The sequence below is a fragment of the Talpa europaea genome, assembly GCF_964194135.1.
Source record: "Talpa europaea genome assembly, chromosome: 11".
In the NCBI taxonomy this organism is placed as follows: Eukaryota; Metazoa; Chordata; class Mammalia; order Eulipotyphla; family Talpidae; genus Talpa; species Talpa europaea.
In genome coordinates, this window is record NC_140078.1 from 64,762,279 (window position 1) to 64,782,998 (window position 20,720).

The 20,720-nt window shown below is 35.9% G+C and overlaps 1 protein-coding gene and 1 pseudogene across 2 annotated transcripts in view; one reads left to right on the forward strand and one right to left on the reverse strand.

The window, feature by feature from the left end:
• Nucleotides 1-20,720, forward strand: part of DNAH12 (dynein axonemal heavy chain 12) — a gene marked incomplete at both ends in the record, with an annotated part of 141,386 nt that overhangs the window by 3,571 nt on the left and 117,095 nt on the right. The window contains 9 exons of the mRNA XM_084248300.1: nt 4,338-4,527; nt 5,132-5,204; nt 6,543-6,701; nt 7,146-7,341; nt 8,236-8,424; nt 8,933-9,089; nt 9,745-9,836; nt 13,479-13,657; nt 18,465-18,600. Coding sequence (XP_084104426.1) covers nt 4,338-4,527; nt 5,132-5,204; nt 6,543-6,701; nt 7,146-7,341; nt 8,236-8,424; nt 8,933-9,089; nt 9,745-9,836; nt 13,479-13,657; nt 18,465-18,600 — 1,371 coding nt within the window. The remainder of the gene's footprint in view (nt 1-4,337; nt 4,528-5,131; nt 5,205-6,542; nt 6,702-7,145; nt 7,342-8,235; nt 8,425-8,932; nt 9,090-9,744; nt 9,837-13,478; nt 13,658-18,464; nt 18,601-20,720) is intronic.
• Nucleotides 16,634-17,114, reverse strand: LOC311179361 (succinate dehydrogenase cytochrome b560 subunit, mitochondrial-like; annotated as a pseudogene). Its single transcript has one exon. The product of its transcript is annotated as a succinate dehydrogenase cytochrome b560 subunit, mitochondrial-like (transcript).

The following is a 20,720-nucleotide window of genomic DNA, read 5'->3' on the forward strand; positions in this document are numbered from 1 at the left end:
CAGCGCTGAACCGTTGCGCCACTGGAGAGGCCCTGGCTACAGATTCTTATTTTAGTTTTTGAGTTATGTTATTATTAATTTTGATGTTCAGTTTTCCCAGATTTGACCAATGGGAGCTCTTTAAATAGATTCATATATAATTTTACTTATCTCTCCATTTTTTCAGATCTTAATCAAACTTCCAGTCTAATTCTGTACTTTTCCTGTTCTAACCCTGGCATCACTAATTTTCCCGAGAATTCTTGGTTCTTTTAAAGTGAGGATAGTACTTAGAAACCATTATATGAACATTAGGTGTATACCTTTACTCTGGATTTAATTGCTTTTTGGCTCTCTCAGCAGAAAGAAATTCTCTCTCTCTCTCTCTCTCTCTCTCTCTCTCTCTCTCTCTCTCTCTCCCTCTCTCCCTCCCTCAGTTCCTCCATCAGTCATCAACTGTCTAATCTATCTTAAGTTGTGAATTTATACCCATGCCTGCTATTCTAATTCTACATTACAGGGCTCATTCTAATCTTCACTCTTTCCATGTTTGTAGCTCCATTTTCTGACAGTGAGAAACCTGGCTTTTATGACTCCATTTATTTTGATAAATCCTAGAACACACATAAATGTTTTAAAATTGTAATACTTGAAAACAAACTTATTCACTAGAGTTTGTCTTGTTTTCTGTGCTTAGCCAAGGCATATAGCCAAAACACTGGTCAGAAGTTGCTTTGGTTAGTTCTACACCCATTTCATTGTGGCTCTGTTATTAATTTCAGTCTCAGATGTCACACTTGTATGTGTTTGTTTTTATTTGGGCTTTATCCCTCCCCACCCGCCCCATCCTTATTGATTTTCTCTACTTACATTTTGAGCTTGAAACAACTGTTCCACTGTCCTCATACTTTTTACCCATTCTAACCCACAACCTTTATGTACAAATCTCATTAATTTCAGGTTTATCTTCCATGTGTCTAATTTTTCACAAAGGAATAGCTATATTTTCTTATTTCTCCTTTTATCTTACATAAATGCATCACATTATAAACATTCTTTTGCATTTTGTTTAACTTATTAATATATCCTGAACTCAGTCTGTATCATTTCATCTTCTTCATTTCCCCCCAGCTTTATTGATAATGCAGTTGACAGAAAATACTGTGTAAATTTAAGGTATACAATATGTTGATTACCTCATTCTTTTTTATTGTTGCACAGAATACCAGTGTGCATACGTATAATCATGTATATTCATTTATTCAGTCACTCTCAAATGTTTCCAGTATTTTGTTGCAATGAATAATCTTGTATATGTGTGTTTTCATATTGTTGGTGGAGTATTTTCAATTTCTAAAAATGAAACTACTGGACATTTGCAGTTGTGTTTTAGATGTTGTGAATTTTTCTCTCCAAAACAGTTATGCCATTTGTGTTCCTACTTACAGTTTAAGAGAGTGCTTTTTTTGTCCCAGAATGTGAAGTTTTAAAAATTAAAACTTAATTTTTTGGGGGTCGGCCTGACAAATGGTATCTGAGAATAATTTTTTTTATCCATTTATGAGACTGAGATTAAATATCTTTTCATATGGTTAATAACCATCTTATAAACTATGTTATTGTGAAATGTTATGTTCATATCTTCTGCCCATTTTTCTATTTTTGATCTTATTTTCTCCTAAATATTAAAATATTATACTAAGATATAATATAAAATTAACCATCTTAACGATTTTAAGTGTACAGTTCAGTGATTGTATTTTCACATTATTGTGAAACCAGATTCCAGAACTTTTTCATCTTGCACAACTGAAACTTTATACTCATTAAACAACTGCCCATTTCCTCCCCCCCCCACCATTTTTGGCAACTACTATTCTGTTTCCTGTTGCCATGAATTTGATTACTCTAGATGCTTCACCCAAGTGGAATCATACAGTATTTTTTTTTTGTCACTAACTTATTTCACTTAGTATAATATTTTCAAGGTTCATCCATCCCCTGAGTTTAAAAAAATTTTTTTTTACATCATTGATCATTTAAAAAAAAAATTGCTTCCCCCTACCCCTGCAGGTGTAGTCCCCATAGTTTCCTTCACCAATGCACCCGTGTACCATCACCTCATTGCTCTGTGCTCCTCCCTCCCTCCCTCAGATCCCTCTCCCTCCTCCTCCCCTGCAGGATGTCTCTGATTTATAATTATCCGTTTTTGCTTTGTTGTGTTTTGTACTGTTGTTATCTTTTTACACTGATGTCTTATTTGGTTCCTCTATATTCCTGCTATAAGTGAAACCATCTGATATTTTTGTTTTTCCTTCTGGCTTATTTCATTGAGCATAAGTCCTTCTAGCTCCATCCACATTGCTGTGAATGGCATGAGTTTATTTATTTATTTTTTTTAAGATTTATTTATTTATTTATACAAGCACTGGGCATAGTCAGAAGTGCGGGAGGGTGAGAGAATTCTCCAGAGCCAGAGCTGGGAACAGAACAGGTAGACGAATGAAATACACTGCTGAGGGGAGCAGCGGGCGTGGCAGGAGAGGTCTGTCCTGCCATGTGGGACTCTCGCCCGTCAGCCGGGAATGGAATCAGCGCTGCAGAGACTGCAGGCAGATTCGCAGCCCAGCGCTCAACCGCTGCGCCTCCAGGGGAGGCCTGAGTTTATCTTTTTTGATTGCTGAATAATATTCCATTGTGTATATATACTACATCTTCTTGATCCTGTCATCTATTTTTTGGGCATTTGGGTTGTTTCATCCCCTAAGTTTTTAAGCATCATTTACAATTTATTTGACTATGTGTTGCAAACATTTCCTTTAAGAGATTATCAGTTGTCTACTTAAAATGGAGCTAACATGTGGTCCAGCAATTCCACTCCAAATACCTAACCAGTTGCCCCAGAATTATTTATTAAAAATCTTCATCTTTGCTCCAGTTGTTGGATTGCTGAGTGATTGAATGCTGAGACTATAGTAGTAATATAGTTTTATCATATACTAAATTTTTCTACACACTGTAACTATTAATGAACTTTCCACATTTTCTACTGGTTTTTCTATTCATGCACCTGTACCCCACAGTATTAATTAGAGAGGTGTTATAGTATGTCTTTGTGTATCAAGAACTAGCCCTAGTAGATTTTCTTTCTAAAGGATTTCTTGACTATTCTCACGTTAGTTTGTCCACAGGAACTTTAGCATCAACTTGTCTAGCTCCATAAAAAAGTAAATCAATGTTTTTAGTGGTATTTCACCAAAATGATTTTGAGACAAACTGAAATTTTTAAGATATTAAAATTTCTTTACAAAACCAAGTATTGTCTTTTCATTTGTTCATGTCTATTTTTGTTAGATTCCTCATTGTTATGAGGGGATTTATGAAATTATACTATACTCCTATTGTGCTGGAGTATAATTGCCAAGAGAGCAGGGCTTTGTCTTTTTTTTTTGTTGTTGCTACCATAGGCTCAGCATTCATAGAAATGTTTGAATATTTGTTAAATTAATAAATATTTGTTGAGTGAGGAATGATAAGTTAAATCTTGTTTTGAGAAAATGAAAATATGCTAAGAACTTTAATTTGGTGAGAACTCATCATAAAAAGTAAAGGAAAATGGGCCTCCCTGGTAGCGCAAGGGATTAAGCACAGCACTATAAAGCAATCCACAGCCTCTGCAGCATGAGTTCAATCTCTGGCCGGCCAGGGAGCAACCCACATGGCGCAGCAGACCTCTCCTGACTCACCCGCTGCTCCCCTCAACAGTGTGTTTCAGTCAGTCTGCCTGTTCTGTTCCCCACTCTGTCTCTGGTGAATCCTCTCACCTCCTGCACCTCTGCTCTGTCTCACAGTTCTTGTATGCATAAATAAATGAATCTTTAAAAAAAATAAAGAAAAATATAAAATGACTTCCTTGTGGCTCCTACATTTTGGTATACTGTTTTCATTCTGAAAACATGTCATTTCCCAGTATTTTTTTTTTAGATTTATTTACTTATGCATACAAGAACTGGGGTACAGGCCGAAGGTGCAGGCTGTAAGAAGATTCACCAGAGACAGAATGGGGAGAAGAACAAGCGGATCAATTGAGATACACTGCTGAGGGAAGCAGCTGGGGAGACAGGAGAGGTCTGCTGCACCATGTGGGTCAGCACCCTGGCCAGGGATCAAATTTGTGCTGCAGTGGCTGCTGATAACTTCATAGTGCTGAGACTTAACCCCTTGCTCCAGCAGGGAGGCCCATTCCCAGAATATATTTATTCTGATAAAATATCTTAAGAAGACAGACAGGGCTCAGAAGTTGCAGTGAAATGCTCTACGATTTAGTGTGTTTAATTTTTTTCTTATTACATTTTCAGAACAATTATATTTATTTGAAGAAATGTGTAGAAAGTAGTCCTATAGTACCTATTCAGCAGGAATGGCTGGATCACATGTTAATGTTAATACCTGAGTCTTTAAAGGAAGGGAAAGAAAGAGAAGCACTCCTTCAAAGTCTTATCAATGAGGTGTCAGGTGACTTTGAAAAAAGCATGAAGAGATATTTGGGTAAGTAGCATTTAATACAATACTGATCCTTTTACCTTTGCTTCCCTACCTCTCCCAATCAAAAGTAGAAATACACATAATGAATAATCAACATCACTTATTGTTTGTATTATTTACATATTACTTTTATTTAAAATTTTTATTGTGAGCCCATAATCTAATCAGAATCTTTATAACTTAAGGGCACATTTTGTAATTTTGCATGTGCTTAATTGCTAATTGCTTTTTGATTCTTCGTTTTGTCTTTATAGTTGTAATTATACTATTGCAGGATTTTAATAAAATATAATGTATTTAGGGGAAGTTGTTAGGGATAATCTTTGCAGTTTTTATAGGAATATAGTTTCTTAAGGCATCATATCAGTGACCCTTGACTTCATAGAATGAGAAAACTTGAGAATTTATTCAAAGTTTACTGAACTTAATCTCTAAAGTAAGGCTAAACTAATGCTAAGAGTTTGATTTTGTTTCAAAAAGAGGAATTTTTGCATATATTCATTTTAATGCACAGTAAACTGTATCATCCAACATTAAAGTTAGAGATTTGATATGAGTAGGTATTGAAAGGATTTTTAAAAAGTATTAATAAAGATATATCTTTTAGTACGGAGTGTTCTCGTGAGACCCCCAGTTAAATGGCTTGAAGATGAAGGCGGTGCTTTACCTGAATCTCCTGTGTGAGTAAATTATTTTAGAAAATAGTCCTTCATCTAGGTCTCTACAACAATTGAAAATAATTTAATCTTACATTCAATTGTGTGAAACAAAAGTATTTGAAAACAGCTGAAAAATTTATTTTTCCCCAAAGGTATCTTCTACTTGTCTAGTTACTGTTTACATAATTAGAGGGACCTCTATATATTATAGTTCAACTTTGTCTCAAGTAAGTTTCAGTATATGCCAGGCCACATTTCTCTCTCTCTTCTCCCCAGTTCTAAGGAATCCTCAATTCATTTATTTCTACCCAAGGCAACTGAGAGAATACAGTGGAAATTAGCAAGGCATTCATGCCTGGCACATCAGCCTGTCATTAACCATAGATTATGTCTATTCTCTTTGAAGACAATATGTTATAGAGCAACCCCGATATTAAACGGGTTCCTGGCTGTGGGTCCTCACCCACGCGCTTTAAAGGGACTTATGAATACTACAGACACACACAAAAAGGTTAATAAAAGGTTTATTTACAAGAGGAAAGGAAATAAAGAAAATGTACAACTCAGGGAGAAAAATAGGGAAATAAAGTCTTCAATGCGTCCTACCCGATCCGACAACCTGGAAACCCAAAGTCACTCTCAGAGCTGGCCGGACGCTGCGAGCTGGTGGAGAGCCCAAAATGGGGTCCCCCAAAGCCCACATGTCTGCCTTTTCTATCCACCTGGCTGCTTAACCCCACCCTCAGGTCCCAGCCACCTTCCCTTTGGTGGTGATGGGATTTGGAGTTCCCAGTGTCTTTGGCTTTGACCTGGGGTGGGGGTGGAGTCCGCAAAGCCTATATGGAAATAGCTTTGGGACATCCTTTTCCCCCTAACAAATACACTTCCAAGACCTTGATGTGTTCTTATTATATGTATATCTTATGTGGTTGTCATTGATGATCATGTTTGCTCTTCTTTTTTTTTTTTTAAAGATTTATTTTATTTATTTATGCATACAAGAGCTGGGGTCTAGGCCAGAGGTGCAGGGGGTGAGAGGCTTCACCAGAGACAGAATGGGGAGCAGAACAGGCAGATCTACTGAAGTACACTGCTAAGAGGAGCAGCGGTCAAGACAGGAGAGGTCTGCTGGCCATGTGGCTTAGCTCCTTGGCAGGGGATCCAACTCTGGCAGCAGTAGCTGGTCATAGCTTGATAGCCCTGAGACTTTAACCCCTGAGCCACCAGGGAAGCCCTATTTCCTTCTTCTTAATCTCCAATCTTCTCACTTTAATACTAATTACAGCTCATAAACATGATTTCCTAAATTTTAGATTATGTTCTTTGAACTCTGCTTGATATGGTGTCTTGCTTTTCCAGAGGCTTGGATTATTCTAATCCTTGGCATTCGTCCTATGTGCAGATAAGAAGCCAAATATTATCTAATTTGCACATTGTTCATCCAACTATGAAAATGGTACTGGACCTTGGTTATACATCATTTGCCAATACAACTTTGCTGGACTTAACAGGAATTAGGTAGAATTTCATATTTATTAACTAACATTTAAACTTTAATGTCTTCTGCCTAAGAATTTATATATATATTTTTTCAGGATTTATTTATTTATGCATACAAGAACTGGGGCACAGGCTAGACAGAGTGGGGAACAGAACAGGCAGACTGACTGAAATACACTGCTGAGGGGAGCAATGGGTGAGGCAGGAGAGGTCTGCTGCGCCATGTGGTTAGCTCCCTGGCTGGGGATTGAACTCGTGCTGCAGAGGCTGTGGATAGCTTCATAGGTTGCGTCTTAACCCCTTGTGCCACCAGGGAGGCCCAAGTATTTATATTTTTGAGTGTATCATCTTTAAACTGACTGATAAATTTACAGAATTTTAACTTAAAAATTAAAAAAAAATATCTTGTTTCAGCAATTGTGTGTCAAGACCAATATTCATTTTTATTTTTCTCATCATTAGAGCTAAAGGTCCAGTTGATTGTGAGTCCCTGAAAAATGATCTAGCAATACAAATTAGAAAGGCAGAAGAGAAGATACTCAACACATGGTATCCAAAGGTTATTAGACTCTTTACCAAGAAGGAGGCACTAGAAGGCGTTAAACCTGAAAAAATGGATGCATTTCATAACTGTGTTTCCACACTAATGTCAAATCAGGTGAATACATTTTATATATTTTAAATGAAAATGTTATTAAATTTACTTCAATGTTTTCAATAAAATTGTATTTGACTTAGGGCTAACTATTTTGAAATAAATTAAGAAAAATGTTTTTACTATAACTTTGTTTTTTATTTAATTGAGGTAACATTGGTTTATAACATTACATAAGTTTTAGGTAGACAGAGTTATAATTGAGCATCTTTATGCACTACAGTGTGTTCACCACCAAAATACTAGTTTTCATCTATTTTGCCTTTCCCCCAGGTCCTTCCCCTTTGGTAATGACCAGTCCATTATCTATATGTATGAGTTTCATTTGTTTCATGTGTTAGGTTCTTTTTTACATTCCACATATGAGTGAAGTTTTATGGTATTTGTCTTTTTCTGAGTTATTTCATTTACTTAATATCCTCAAGGTCCATCCATATTGTAGCAGATGCCAAGATTTCATTTTTTTAAAGGGCAGAGTAATATTTTTTTTTAAGATTTATTTATTTATTTATGCAAGCACTGGGTACAGTCAGAAGTGTGGGAGGGTGAGAGAATTCACCAGAGCCAGAGCGGGGAACAGAACAGGCAGACCGACGAAATACACTGCTGAGGGGAGCAGAGGGTGGCAGGAGAGGTCTGCCGCACCATGAGAGTTAGCTCCTTGGCTGGGGATTGAACTCATGTCACAGGAGATGGTGATAACTTGATGGCTCTGAGACTCTAACTCCTGTGTCACCAGGGGGGTCCCTGTAGACTTTATTAAGAACATGTGTTGAGTGAAGATAATTTTCAGGACTACATAGATTTATAGAATAACTGTAGACTGGAGTTCACTAATTTTAGTTCAAGGTTGATTTTGTATTTTCTAAAGTAATAGCAATTTATGATATGATGCAGCTAAAAGATCTCTTAAGAAGAACAGTAGAAGGATTAGTAAAACTCTTTGACCAAGAAGATAAACAAGAGCTGCCAATATTTAAGATGGAGTTGATGCTTGATGATGATAAAATAGAGTTTTATCCTACCATTCAAGATTTGGAAGATTCTGTTTTGAGCTTGATAGAGAGAATAACTGAAGCTCTGCAGGTATTACATCAGATTTTTTATATGGTTCTTTTTCAGAATTTTAAATTGAACTTAAGCTCTCTAAAGTATACATGTAGGTAAATGTTACATCTCTTTGTTTTATTTCTATCCTCCAAGTTATTTGTAGAAAGTTTTTTCTTTTTAAAAAAGTGTCCTGACTGGAGATGATGTTTTCCTTCTTAGAACTTTTGTTATAGTAATGGATTTCTGTTTTTGTTCATGTCCCCTGTGGATTTGTGAGTTGAAGGACAAGTTGCTCTATCCTGAGCTTTCTAGTATAATCACTTGACTTTATAGTTACTTAATAAACATGTTGAATGATAGAAAACTAACACATATAAGGTTTATTAGCCTGCAAAATATACAATATTAAATTATTATTTTGTATGAAGTTATCTTTTTATGGATCACTGAAATCTGAAAGACGTACTTAAAATATAACATTAGATCTATATGTAGACCAATTGAATAGACATTTTTTCATAATTGTCATGTTTATTTATGTTAGAATGTTCAAACAGTACCCTCTTGGCTATCAGGAACTTCAACACCTGTAACTCTTGACACAGAACTTCCTGAACACGTGTTACAGTGGGCTGTTGCTACGCTGAAGGCGGCAGTGCGTCATAATTTAGAAGGTGTAATAAAGCATTATGAGTCATATGGTAAATAAAATATATATAAATATATAATATACCTTTGTATTATAACTGAATGCCATTGTATTTTTGCTAGAATGTAATCAGATGTTTGGTTGTCTGAGGCTGTCATGAAAGGATAGGGACAACCAGTAGTGATCATAGGCATGGCCTTGGGCAGAGTCAAGTACCAAACTTAAGATATTTGAATTCTGTTGCCTGGTCCAAAGAGTGAACATTAACTGAGCAGGATGATAAAACCAAAAGGTAGAAATAAGAGGTGTTGGAATAAGGAAACAGCTTAATTGAGGGTGAAAGCAAAGTAATTTTTGAGAATAGTTTTGAAGACTATAACTCAATTTTATTTTGTCCTCAAGTGGGTGGGGTTCATGGTAGATAGTTATTTGATAATCCGTTAATCAAAACTTTCTATTAACTGACTTATCTAAACCTCGGTTATTTTAAGTTTGTTACATAGCCTATTGTATTTATTTTAAAATGTCTGTTTAGCCTGGTTAGCTGGGTAAGTCTATTTTATTTTATTCTACCTATTTCTATTAATACATGTCAACATTACTACTGTTTAGTTGAATAGGCTACTGTATTCCATGACTATATGGAAAAGCACTTTATCTTTTTTGAAAGGTATTATTGATATTTAAATTATATTATTAATTTTCAGTTGAAAAATATAATTGGCTCCTTAATGGGACCGCCGCTGAGATGATAAACACTTTTCAGGCAGAAGATCACACCTTTGATGAATACACAGAGGTAAATGGTAATTATTTTTTTCATTAATGTATTTTGAAATTAGGGTTTTTTTCCTAGAGAATAAAAGATTTAATTTATTAGAATTTCTTATTTAAAACATCATTTTAGTAAACTTATATGTTCACCTCATAATTTCTTTATCATTCATTCATTTGTGATTCCAGAAAAGTTTCTTCATCATATCCTGATACCTAGCAAAATTTTAGTGATGAAAAAATATCTAATACATAAAAATTATCCTCAGGATCTTAAGTTTGACTTGGAATCCAAACAAAGAATAACAATTACAATATATTGAGATCAGAAATAAAATAGATGGATGAAGTATTATGGACACACAAAAGAGGGAGTGCTTGCTTTTACTTTGGGAAATTGGTGAAGGTTTCTTGAAGAAATGAAGAGAGTTGGGCTTTGAAGTAAATGCTTATAGGTGAGATGAAATGGAAAATAGCATGAGCAAAGAGTTTAGAGATGTTCAGAGAATGGCAAAAAACCCAGCACCCTAAATAGCAAAGAATATGTTGCATAGGAATACAGTACAAAGTTGGAAATGTAAGTTAAAGCCATGTGGGAAAATATTCAGGTGTCTTTTTTGAAGAGCTCAAACTTTATTTTGAAGGTTTTTAGCCATGGAAGTAATATACTTAGACCTGAGTTTTAGAAAGAATAATTGTGGCAGCAGTAGTGGAAAAGCATTTGAATGAGAAAGGATTCTTACCTCTTGAAGGCACTTTGTTCTATTTGTTAAAACTTGGGTTCTGCTTTTTCATTTTCTCCCTTTCTATTGACTGCTTAGATTTTATACTTAATGTACACTTTAGAATTAATGTACCCTCTTTTCAACTTTTTATTACGGAAAATTTAAGCATACAGAGAAGTTAAGGGAATTTTATGAAGGCCACCAACTAGATATTGTACTGTATTTGCTTAATCATATATTTATTCATCAGTTCATCCCCTTTTCCATCCTAGACTAATTTCAATTATAAGTAGCTTTTTGTTTTCAAATTATGCTTATTGAGGTAAAGTTGGTTTAAATCATTGTATCTGCTTTGGAGATTATAGGTTTAAACCTCTACAAATGTATGTTGTCACACCATGCTTACCACTAGAGTACCAATAATCCTCCATGTTCCACTGGGTCCCTTCCCTCCTTTATATCCACACCCACCCTCCCCTTCTGGTTGCCTCAATTTTGCAGTCATGTGTTGAGGATTTATTATTAGTTTGATTTTGACTGACCCAATGTTTCATTTCTCTATATTCCACATGTGAGACCATCCAGTATTTGTTTTTTTCCTTCTGATTGACTTTACTTAGCATTCATTATCTTCTCCAGTGCCATCCATGTTGTCAGAAGTGGCAAGAGTTCATCATCTTTTATAGCTGAGTATTATTTCTCTGTGTGTTTGTGTATATAATTCTATGGTGTGTGTATACACATACACATACACATATACCACATTTTCCTGATCCTCTCCTCTGTCATTGGACACTTAGACTGTTTCCATACCTTAGCTGTTGTGACTAATCAACATAGGAGTGCCTATATTCCTTAGAATTAGTATTTTGTATACTTTGGGTGGATACCTAGGGGTGAAATTGCTGGATCAATTTTAAGTATTTTGAGGAATCTCCATACTATTTTCTATAGGAGCTGGACCAGTTTACATTCCCGGCAAGAGTATACAAGGGTTCCACTTTCTCTCACAAGGGACAATTAACTTTTAAAAATCAACTATACTGGGGCCTCCCCGGTGGTGCAGCAGTTGAGCACTGGGCTGCGAAGCTGCCCACAGTCTCTGCAGCACCGGTTCGAATCCGGCCTCCGGGCGAGGGTCCCACATAGTGCACAGACCTCTCCTGCCATGCCCACTGCTCCCCTCAGTAGTGTATTTCATCGGTCTACCTGTTCTGTTCCCTGCTCTGGCTCTGGTGAATTCTTTCACCCTCCCGTGCTTCTGACTGTGCCCAGTGCTTGTATAAATAAATAAACAAACAAATCTTTAAAAAAAAATCAACTGTACTGAGGTTTAGTTTATATTCAATGAAATGCACCCATATAAGAGGATGAGATTTGACAAATTTATGCATCTATCTCCAGAATTAAGATACACTCTATCTCAGAAAGTTTCCTTGTGTTCCATACCAGTCAATTCTCCCCTAACTTGGTCTCTGGGCAACTGCTGACATACTCTGTTACTATAGAATAGATTTTTCTTTTCTAGAGTTTCATATAAATGGAATTTTATATATGTACTTTTTGGATCCAGCTTATTTTATTAGTGTAGGCCTTTGAGATTTATCTTTATTGTTGTGTGTATCAGTGTGAATGCTCTCTGTTACTGCTGAGTAGTATTCCACGGTATGGATATTTAATTTGTTTATCCATACATCCTGTGATGGACATTTTGATTGGTTTCAGTTTGGGCCTATTATTAATAAATCTGCTGTGGTCTTTTGTATACAAGTACTTTTGTGTCACATGGTTTCATTTCTCTTTTCTACGGTTTCTGCAAGTTGGCTTGTTGGACAGTTTGCAAAGTATATTCAAGATTTTTAACTTTTAATGAGAGAGAGAGATTAGAACTCTCAGAACTCTCATACATTGTAGTTGATGAGATTGTAAATGGTAAAACTTCTTTGGAAACAAATAGTTTCTTAAAAAGTCAAAAAATACTTCCCTATTGATATATATACATATATATATATGCGCCAATATCATATCTTGATTTCTGTAGTTTTATTGTAAGTTTTAAAATCAGATAATGTAACTTCTCCAAATTTGTTCTTTTTTGAAATTATTATGTTTAAGTCTTTTGTGCTTCCATATAAAGTTTAAAATCAGCCTGTCGACTTCTATGAATAAGTCAGCTGGGATTTTGATTAGAACTGCACTGTATGTCTCTATATCCAGAGCTATGGAGCTGGGAGAGGGAACGTCACACCTCCATGTGTGCATATGCTTTACTCACCTCTCCCAAAACTCTGGTGGGAGTTTTTTTTTTTTTTTTTTTAGATTTTTTTTTTTAAGATTTATTTATTTACTTATACAAGCACTGGGTACAGTCAGAAGCACGGGAGGGTGAGAGAATTCACCAGAGCCAGAGCGGGGAGCAGAGCAGGCAGAAGGACCGAAGTACACTGCTGAGGGGAGCAGCGGGCGGCAGGAGAGGTCTGCGTGCCATGTGGGACCCTCCTCTGGTGGCCGGGGAGCAGCCGGGGATCGAACCGGCGCTTCAGAGGCTGCAGGCAGATTCGCAACCCAGCGCTCAACCGCTGCGCCACCGGGGAGGCCCTATCTGGTGGGAGTTTTGAAATTTCACTGTGAAATGTCCATATATTGATGCTGCAAATGGCATCATGTAAGATATTTACTGGTAGACGGGTGAATTTCTTAGTGAAAGGACGGGTGTAGAAAGATTTCTACAACAAAAGAAAAAATTTCGTTAGCATAAAGAAAGGGTTTGCATTTACATTATAAATTAAGATGGGGTGGGAATTGTATGGGGAATACAACCAAGATGAAAATGTGTACATTGTGCAAAAATGAAAAATGATGTAAAAATATATAAAATAAAAATTAAAAAAAGAACAAAATTGAATTGCTATTTATAAAAGCTCTTTTTTTTTTTTTTAAAGTTTATAGGACAGTTTTTCAATCTTGCCTCAGAAATAATGCTTTTGCCTCGCTGGGTTCACTACCCTATGGTTCGTTTGGATTGTGAAGATTTGAAAATGGGCCTCACAAATAAAGCAAGAGACTTTGCAAACATATTATTAAATGATATAGCTTCAAAACACAGAAGAGAAAATGAAAGGTAGGTAGAATTAATTTCCAAACTCAGAATTACAGAGCAAAAAGAATTATCTCTATAAGAAAATAAAAAATAAAGTGAACATTTCAGTGATAAAAAACAAACAAACAAAAAAAGAAATACTTTCCTAATGATAGCTCTTATTTAAATCAAAAGATTAAAATACAAGTACTTACAACTTTTTCTTCATAGCTGTAGCCTTATTATCTGGTTTCTTTTGTAGCCTTATTATCTGGTTTCTTTTTGTTTGCTACTGTTTGAAACTAATTTTAAGACAACCCTAGATTTAAAAAAGAGAAATTGAACTAAACCAGTGTTTGGATATAGATTGCATGATAATAGAAAGACTAGAGACTTTAATGATGTTGGGAAGAGATGGAATAATTTCTGACTACAATACTTACTTGTATCATCTAACTTATCTTTCTCATCTGTCAAGTGAGACAGTAAGAACGACTTTGCAGTGTGGCTAGAAAATTGGATTCATAAGCTAGTGGCCTGCTAGGGGAATGTGTCATGAAGATGTGTTTAAATTGTCTCACACCGTCTTTTATCTTGTTTAAACAAATTTTGAATTTGGTACCAACATTTAAAAATTAGATTAAATGCACACACACACACACCCCACCTCCGCCCCAGATTTCTTTTCTTGTAAAAGTGAACAGACCATTGCATGTTGGGCCTGCAGTGGTAAACGGAGCTAAGAGGCAGCTTTCTCTTTTAGACAAGGAATGTGTCCTGTGGTGCTCAAGAAATTCATCATCTAACTAATTTGTTACTTGTCTGACCTAAAAGGAATTTCATTTTAACCTCTGTAAAGGTTAAAACATATATGGTACCTAGCATAATACCTAGGACACGGTAACCTATTATGTTTATTTTTCTCAGAAGAAATATGAGAAAATTCTATGCCTTTTGAATAAGAAAAACCTGGATTGAATAAGAAAAAACCGGATTTGAATAAGAAAATCCTGGCAAAGACAGGATTCTATGACTTTAGGATAGTTACTTAATTTCCATGAGCCTCAGTTTCCTTCTGTGCCAATTGAAAAAGTAATAGCTTATTTGCAGAACTAATGTTAGGACCACAGATAACACTTGTAAAGCATCTCTGCTTGGCATAGAATAGACACCCAATAAAGGGAGCTATCAAATCAATACATATTTTTAAGTGAATTGAAAAACATGATATTTATATGACTGTCAGAAAGCCAACTATTTATCAGACATACTTTGTACAAAAGTATACTACAAATACAAAAAGGTGAAGTACTACAAAAGATGGTAAAGTATTAGAGTGTTTCTACCAGTCTCATTGAATGAGAACAATGACAATGCTGTAGTTAACCCAAAAATGGTTTACGCTTAACATGACTTTTAGGCTATTTTTGTAGTATCTGTGACTTTTCTGAAAAATTTATTGCTTCAACCAAATATATTTTATTATAAACCTATTACTTATAAGCAAATGAAAAGTTGTCTAGTTTTTCTTCCTCATTGATCATTTATTTCCTTCCCATTTAAATTCCATATAAGGGAGATGACACCAAAAGGAGGAAATGTGTGCCACTATGTTAAGTTTAACTTATTAAATAGACTAGTAATGATTAAAGAGCAGTTTGTCTGCTTCACATTTTCATTTAGCATCTATCTGCTTGGGCCACCTTGTTCTCAATCATTTTGTCTGCTTTCCTTTTGCTGTAATGTCTCTCCTAAAGGAACTCAGATTCAGCTCTAACAAGAAGAAAGCATCCCCAGTAGGATCACTTTTTTTCTTTTTTGACAAAATGAGTGTTTTAATTCAGTTTCAGAAAAGGTGTCACATGCATTTGGATTAGAAAATATGACATTAAGGTAACAGCCCTTCTGCCCACCTGTGCCTATGCAGTTGTGTCTCTGTGCTTTGCAAAGTAGCAGAGGCAGCCCTTCTCCCAAGGCTGCCTGCTTGTGACTGTGCAGGCCTCTTTTTAAGCAAACCTGCCTTTGGGGGTGGGGGGCAGCTCTTTCTGCCTGCTTGTTTCTATGCAGATATCCTTTATTCTTCTCCCTTTTTCATAATGAAACTACCCTTTCAGATATTAAAAAAAATAGAAAATATAACATAAGAGATTTGTTTTTCTGTAATTACAAGGGAAAAAAGTAACCTTTAATAGATTTGATGATAATTTTCTGGATCATCTTCTTATATCAAAAGCTATCTTCTTGCCAAAGCATCTGTTCCAATAACCAACTCACTCTCTCATCTCCCTCTCTCTGGGGCAGGCAAATCCCCCTCCACCCCCACCCTCTTAGTCACACCATATGGGTCCTGAAAACCCTCGGCTCTGACCAATGAACAGAACCATTTTTTTTTTTTTTTTTTTTTTTTTTACAAAAAGCAAAGACTTAAGAATTACAGACTGGAGCCTCCCTGGTGGTGCTATGAAGCAATCTGCAGCCTCTGCAGCATGAGTTCAATCTCCGGCCAGCGAGGGAGCAACCCACATGGCGCAGCAGACCTCTTCTGCCTTGCCTGCTGTTCCCCTCAGCAGTGTACTTCGGTCAATCTGCCGAACAGAACCATTTTTAAGCCAGCAACCAACAGGCAAAGGTTCCCAAAGCCTTGCTCCCACGCCAGGCCACAGAGCTAGCATTGTTTCTACTCTCTCAGCAAGGAGCAAAAGCTGACTCAGCACAAATTACGGCCAAATATGGGGAGAGGATAAGGTCCTAGACTAGAAACAGGCTATAAACTGCAGGCAGGAAAAGGGAGTTTTTGCAGTCATTTCATCTTTGGAAGCAGGGAAATTGGACCCCCTTCCCTTTTATTTTTACTATGGTTCAATTAGCTACTCTACAGCTACTGAGCCTCAGGGGAATCCACAAACAAAAAGGGATCTAAACAAATCAGGGGCATGGTGGCCTAGCTGGTGAAAGTCATAATCAGGAATCTAAGTTGCATAATAATTTGTGGGAAAATGATGCTGGGGATTCAGCTCTTCACATAGCTGCCAACCTCACAGAGGACAACACAGTGAGAAATAAGACAACCACTTCAATTGCTATGATTGGGGAATCTTCAGGGGTTTTCCCAGGTCCCATATCAAGTCCCATATCCTATTCCAGTTGTGATGAGAAGGAAGGAAATTGCAAACGTGGCTGTGTGAGTCAGTGCATGTCCCAAATACAAAGATTTCACAAGTTCCAAATGAGACTCAAAGTTCCCAGGGACCAACCAGGCCAATAAGCTAAAAAGAGAGACCCCTGCATTGAAGGCACTGGTACCACAGTGGCATATAGACATTGCCACAGGAAGAGACCAACGGTAGATAGTGATATGGTGAGACAAAGGATGACTTGAGCCAGTATTCTTATTCCACAATCTTTCCATCTCTTCCTTGGCTGAGGTTCCCAAAGAAATAGTATTTCTGATGCAGAGCTAAGGACTAAGGTGGGCACAGAGGCAATGATGGCCAACACATCAAAACAAGAACAGAGCCATCTTGGGTTCCATCCCAGAAGGAAATCCATCTGTCCTTTTTTCTTTCTTTCTTTCTTTCCTTTTTTTTTTGGGGGGGGGGCATTGTCTACATTCATGCTTCCCTCCTAAATTTTTGATAATCAAGATTAATTATCAAGCCCTATAAGAACTGACATCTGCTCACTACTCCAGTTTCAGTTTCTATTTTCTCTTTTGTATCGATACTGGTCTGCTTGTCATTCAAGAAATATACAAAGCTTATTGCTACCTCAGGTCTTTGTCCTTGTAGTTTTTTCCTCTTGAGTTTTTCCCCTATTATTTGTATAACTCACTTTTTTCTTCTCTCACCTCGAGTATCACCTCCGTAGAGGCCTAGGTACTAGTCACTCTATAAAAAAATAGTGGCTCCTTCTTTATCGTTCTCTATTCTTTTACCTCTTTGTTTTTTCTTCATAGTTCTTTTTATTAAATAATAGTGCATTATATATTTATGTACATTTGTCTCTCTCCTCAACTTGAATGTAAGCTTTGTGAGGGCAGGGACTTGATCTTTTTGCTACTATATCTCTTGCTTAGAACTTTACTTACTGCTTTGTAGGTGGTGCTCAATTTTTTATTAAGTGAATGACTGATTATAATTATCCACATATTATAAATGAAATACTTGCATGAAATAAAAATTATTTTTAAAATCATTCACCTTTTTTATACTTTTTTTTTTTTCCTGATCTTTCTGGTAATAGCATGCTAATCAAATAATTGCAAAACACAGGGGGAAAACTCAATGAAATGTACCTTTAATTGAATAATGGCTATAGGGTGTCTGCCATATTTTATAAATACAATAAGAATAATTCAACTGATGATTGTATTAACAATTATAGTTACCAGTAAATGAGAATATACTATGTGCTAAGTCCATTATTGTATTTTAACAATCTAGCAAGATGAATGTTAATAAGTGCATTTTCTAGATATGGACTCTAAACCTCAGAGAATTGTGAGTTCACAAAGCTAGTAGTGACTTAATGCATGATTTAGATTAAACGCTGCCTGATTTAAACTGTGTTCTGTGTCAGACAGTTTGTGTGGGTATTCAAGAGAGTTGAAGAGATCAATAGAAAAAAATAAGTATGCCATAATTTCACATGAAAATGTTATTTTAATTTTATAGATTTTACTGATGTGGGATATCTATGTCAGATAAAATATGCTTAAGTATTTTAAGATAATTTAGTAAATAGCTAATTATTTTTAGGATACCACATTTCCCATTTTGTAGTAATCATAACACATTTATGTGATATAGCATTAATTACCGTAATTATAGTAAGCAAAGTATTATATCAGCATTTGCAGTGACTTTGAAGCTATTAAAGATCATGCATTAAAAGTCCCTGAAACAACGGAAGAGATGATGGAATTAATATCTTATGTAGAAAAAGCCCGGACTTCAGGAATTCAAGAATTGGTTTTACGGATCAAGGTAACAATCTTTTATATTTTTATTTATTTTTAGTTTTTAAAATAAATATATTTATTTTTTAATTGAGGTAATAGCACCACCACATAATCCCCTACCCATGCCCTGCCCCTGCCCTGCGGGTAAGAATTTTTTAATTTGAAAAATTTAAATATTGGGGTTTTTTCATTGTGAAGTATAATAAACATATTGAAAATGTATAAAACATATAAACAGTTATAAACTGATCACCTATGTTGCCACCACCCAAGTTAACAAATAGGAGGAGATTGCTAAACCCCAGAAGCCCTCTGTGTAGGACTATCTGATCTTAATGACCTCTGTTCCTCTCTCCCCTACAGGTTTCAACTTGCTTTTTATAGTAATCATTTTTTCTTTATTTCTATCAATTAAGTATGCATTCTTAAACAATACAGATTTAAAAATATTTTTATAGTTTTTTTTTTTCCCCAAAGATTTATCCATTCATCTGTACAAGCACTGGGTACAGTCAGAAGCGCGGGAGGGTGAGAGAATTCACCAGAGCCAGAGCGGGGAGCAGAGCAGGCAGAAGGACCGAAGGACACTGCTGAGGGGAGCAGCGGGGCGGCAGGAGAGGTCTGCGTGCCATGCGGGACCCTCCTCCCTGTGGCCGGGGAGCAGCAGGGGATCGAACCGGTGCTGCAGAGGCCGTGGGCAGCCCCGCAACCCAGCTCTCAACCACTGCGCCACCGGGGAGGCCCTATAGTTTCTTTTTTTTAATTTCAAATTTTATTTTTATATTCCCCATACAATTGCGATCCCCTTATTTTTACAGTTTCTATAGTTAGTAGTAAGTAATACCTTTCTCAGCACAAAATTATATACATATTCACCTATTATATGTATATAATTCAAGATTATATACATCTACTCTAATTCTTTGTTTCAAAATGTGAAATAGTGCCTCCCTGGTGGTGCAGCGGGTTGAGTGCAGTATTATGAAGCTGTCTGCCCCCTCTGCAGCGCAGGTTCAATTCCCAGCCGGCCAGGGAGATTCCCACATGGCACAGCAGACCTCTCCTGTGCCGCCCACTGCTCCCCTCAGCAGTGCTTTGGGTCTATCTGCCTGTCCTGCGCCCCTCTCTGTTTCTGGTGAATCCTCTCATCCTCCCGTGCCTCTGGCCTGTACCCCAGCTATTGTATAAATAAAAAAAAATCTTAAAAAAATAAAAATGTACCAAAAATTGCATAAACCATACATTATACATATAAAATGTTATATAAAGTCAACATCCAGGGAGAGTAATAGAATCTTGCCAATATTGTAGAAGCTTATCCCAATCTCCAGTCTTTCCTGGATTAGAACACTATTCAGATTTTTATAATAATCACTTCTTTGTTTTTCTTTATAGTTTTACCATCTAAATATACATTCCTAATCAATTAAATTAGTTTCTATTTTTATGTATAAAGAACTTAGTTCCTACTATTCTTTTGTGTTTTGTTCCTTTATTTTCATTGCTGTTTAGTATTCTATGCTATGTAACTATACAATAATTTGTTATTTTAATTTTATTGTTCTGGGTATTTGGGTTGTTTCTACTTTTGTTATTAAAAGCAATGCTGCTAGCTGCATTTCTGTATATGTATTTTGGTGCAGATATTCATAAATTTCTCTCAGGTGTTATACAATATACTTATTTTCACCTTTTCCAGGTAAGGCAAAATACTTTCCTAAAGGAGTTCCAATTTTACACTCTGACTGGCAGGATATAAGAGTCCTATTATTAATATTTATTTCATCACACATACTTGCTAGTATGAGCTATTTTATTTGTCATTTGGAGAGTTTCTTTCATGAAATGCTAATATATGACTTTTGCCCATTTTGCTTTTGGGTTTTTTTTTTTTTTACTAGTCTATAATGGTTTTTTTAAGTTTAGATAAAATACGTAAAACAAAATTTATCATCTTAATCATTTTTAAGTGTGTATAGTTCAGTACAGAGTTTTGAATACAGTATTGATAAGTATCTTTTCTTTCACTATAATTTATTTTAATGTTTTGATAAACAGAAGTTCTTAGTTTTAATGCAGTGAAATAGAGCAATCTTTTTTTTTTTTTTTTTTATATAGCTAGCATTTACTGTGTCTTGTTTTAAG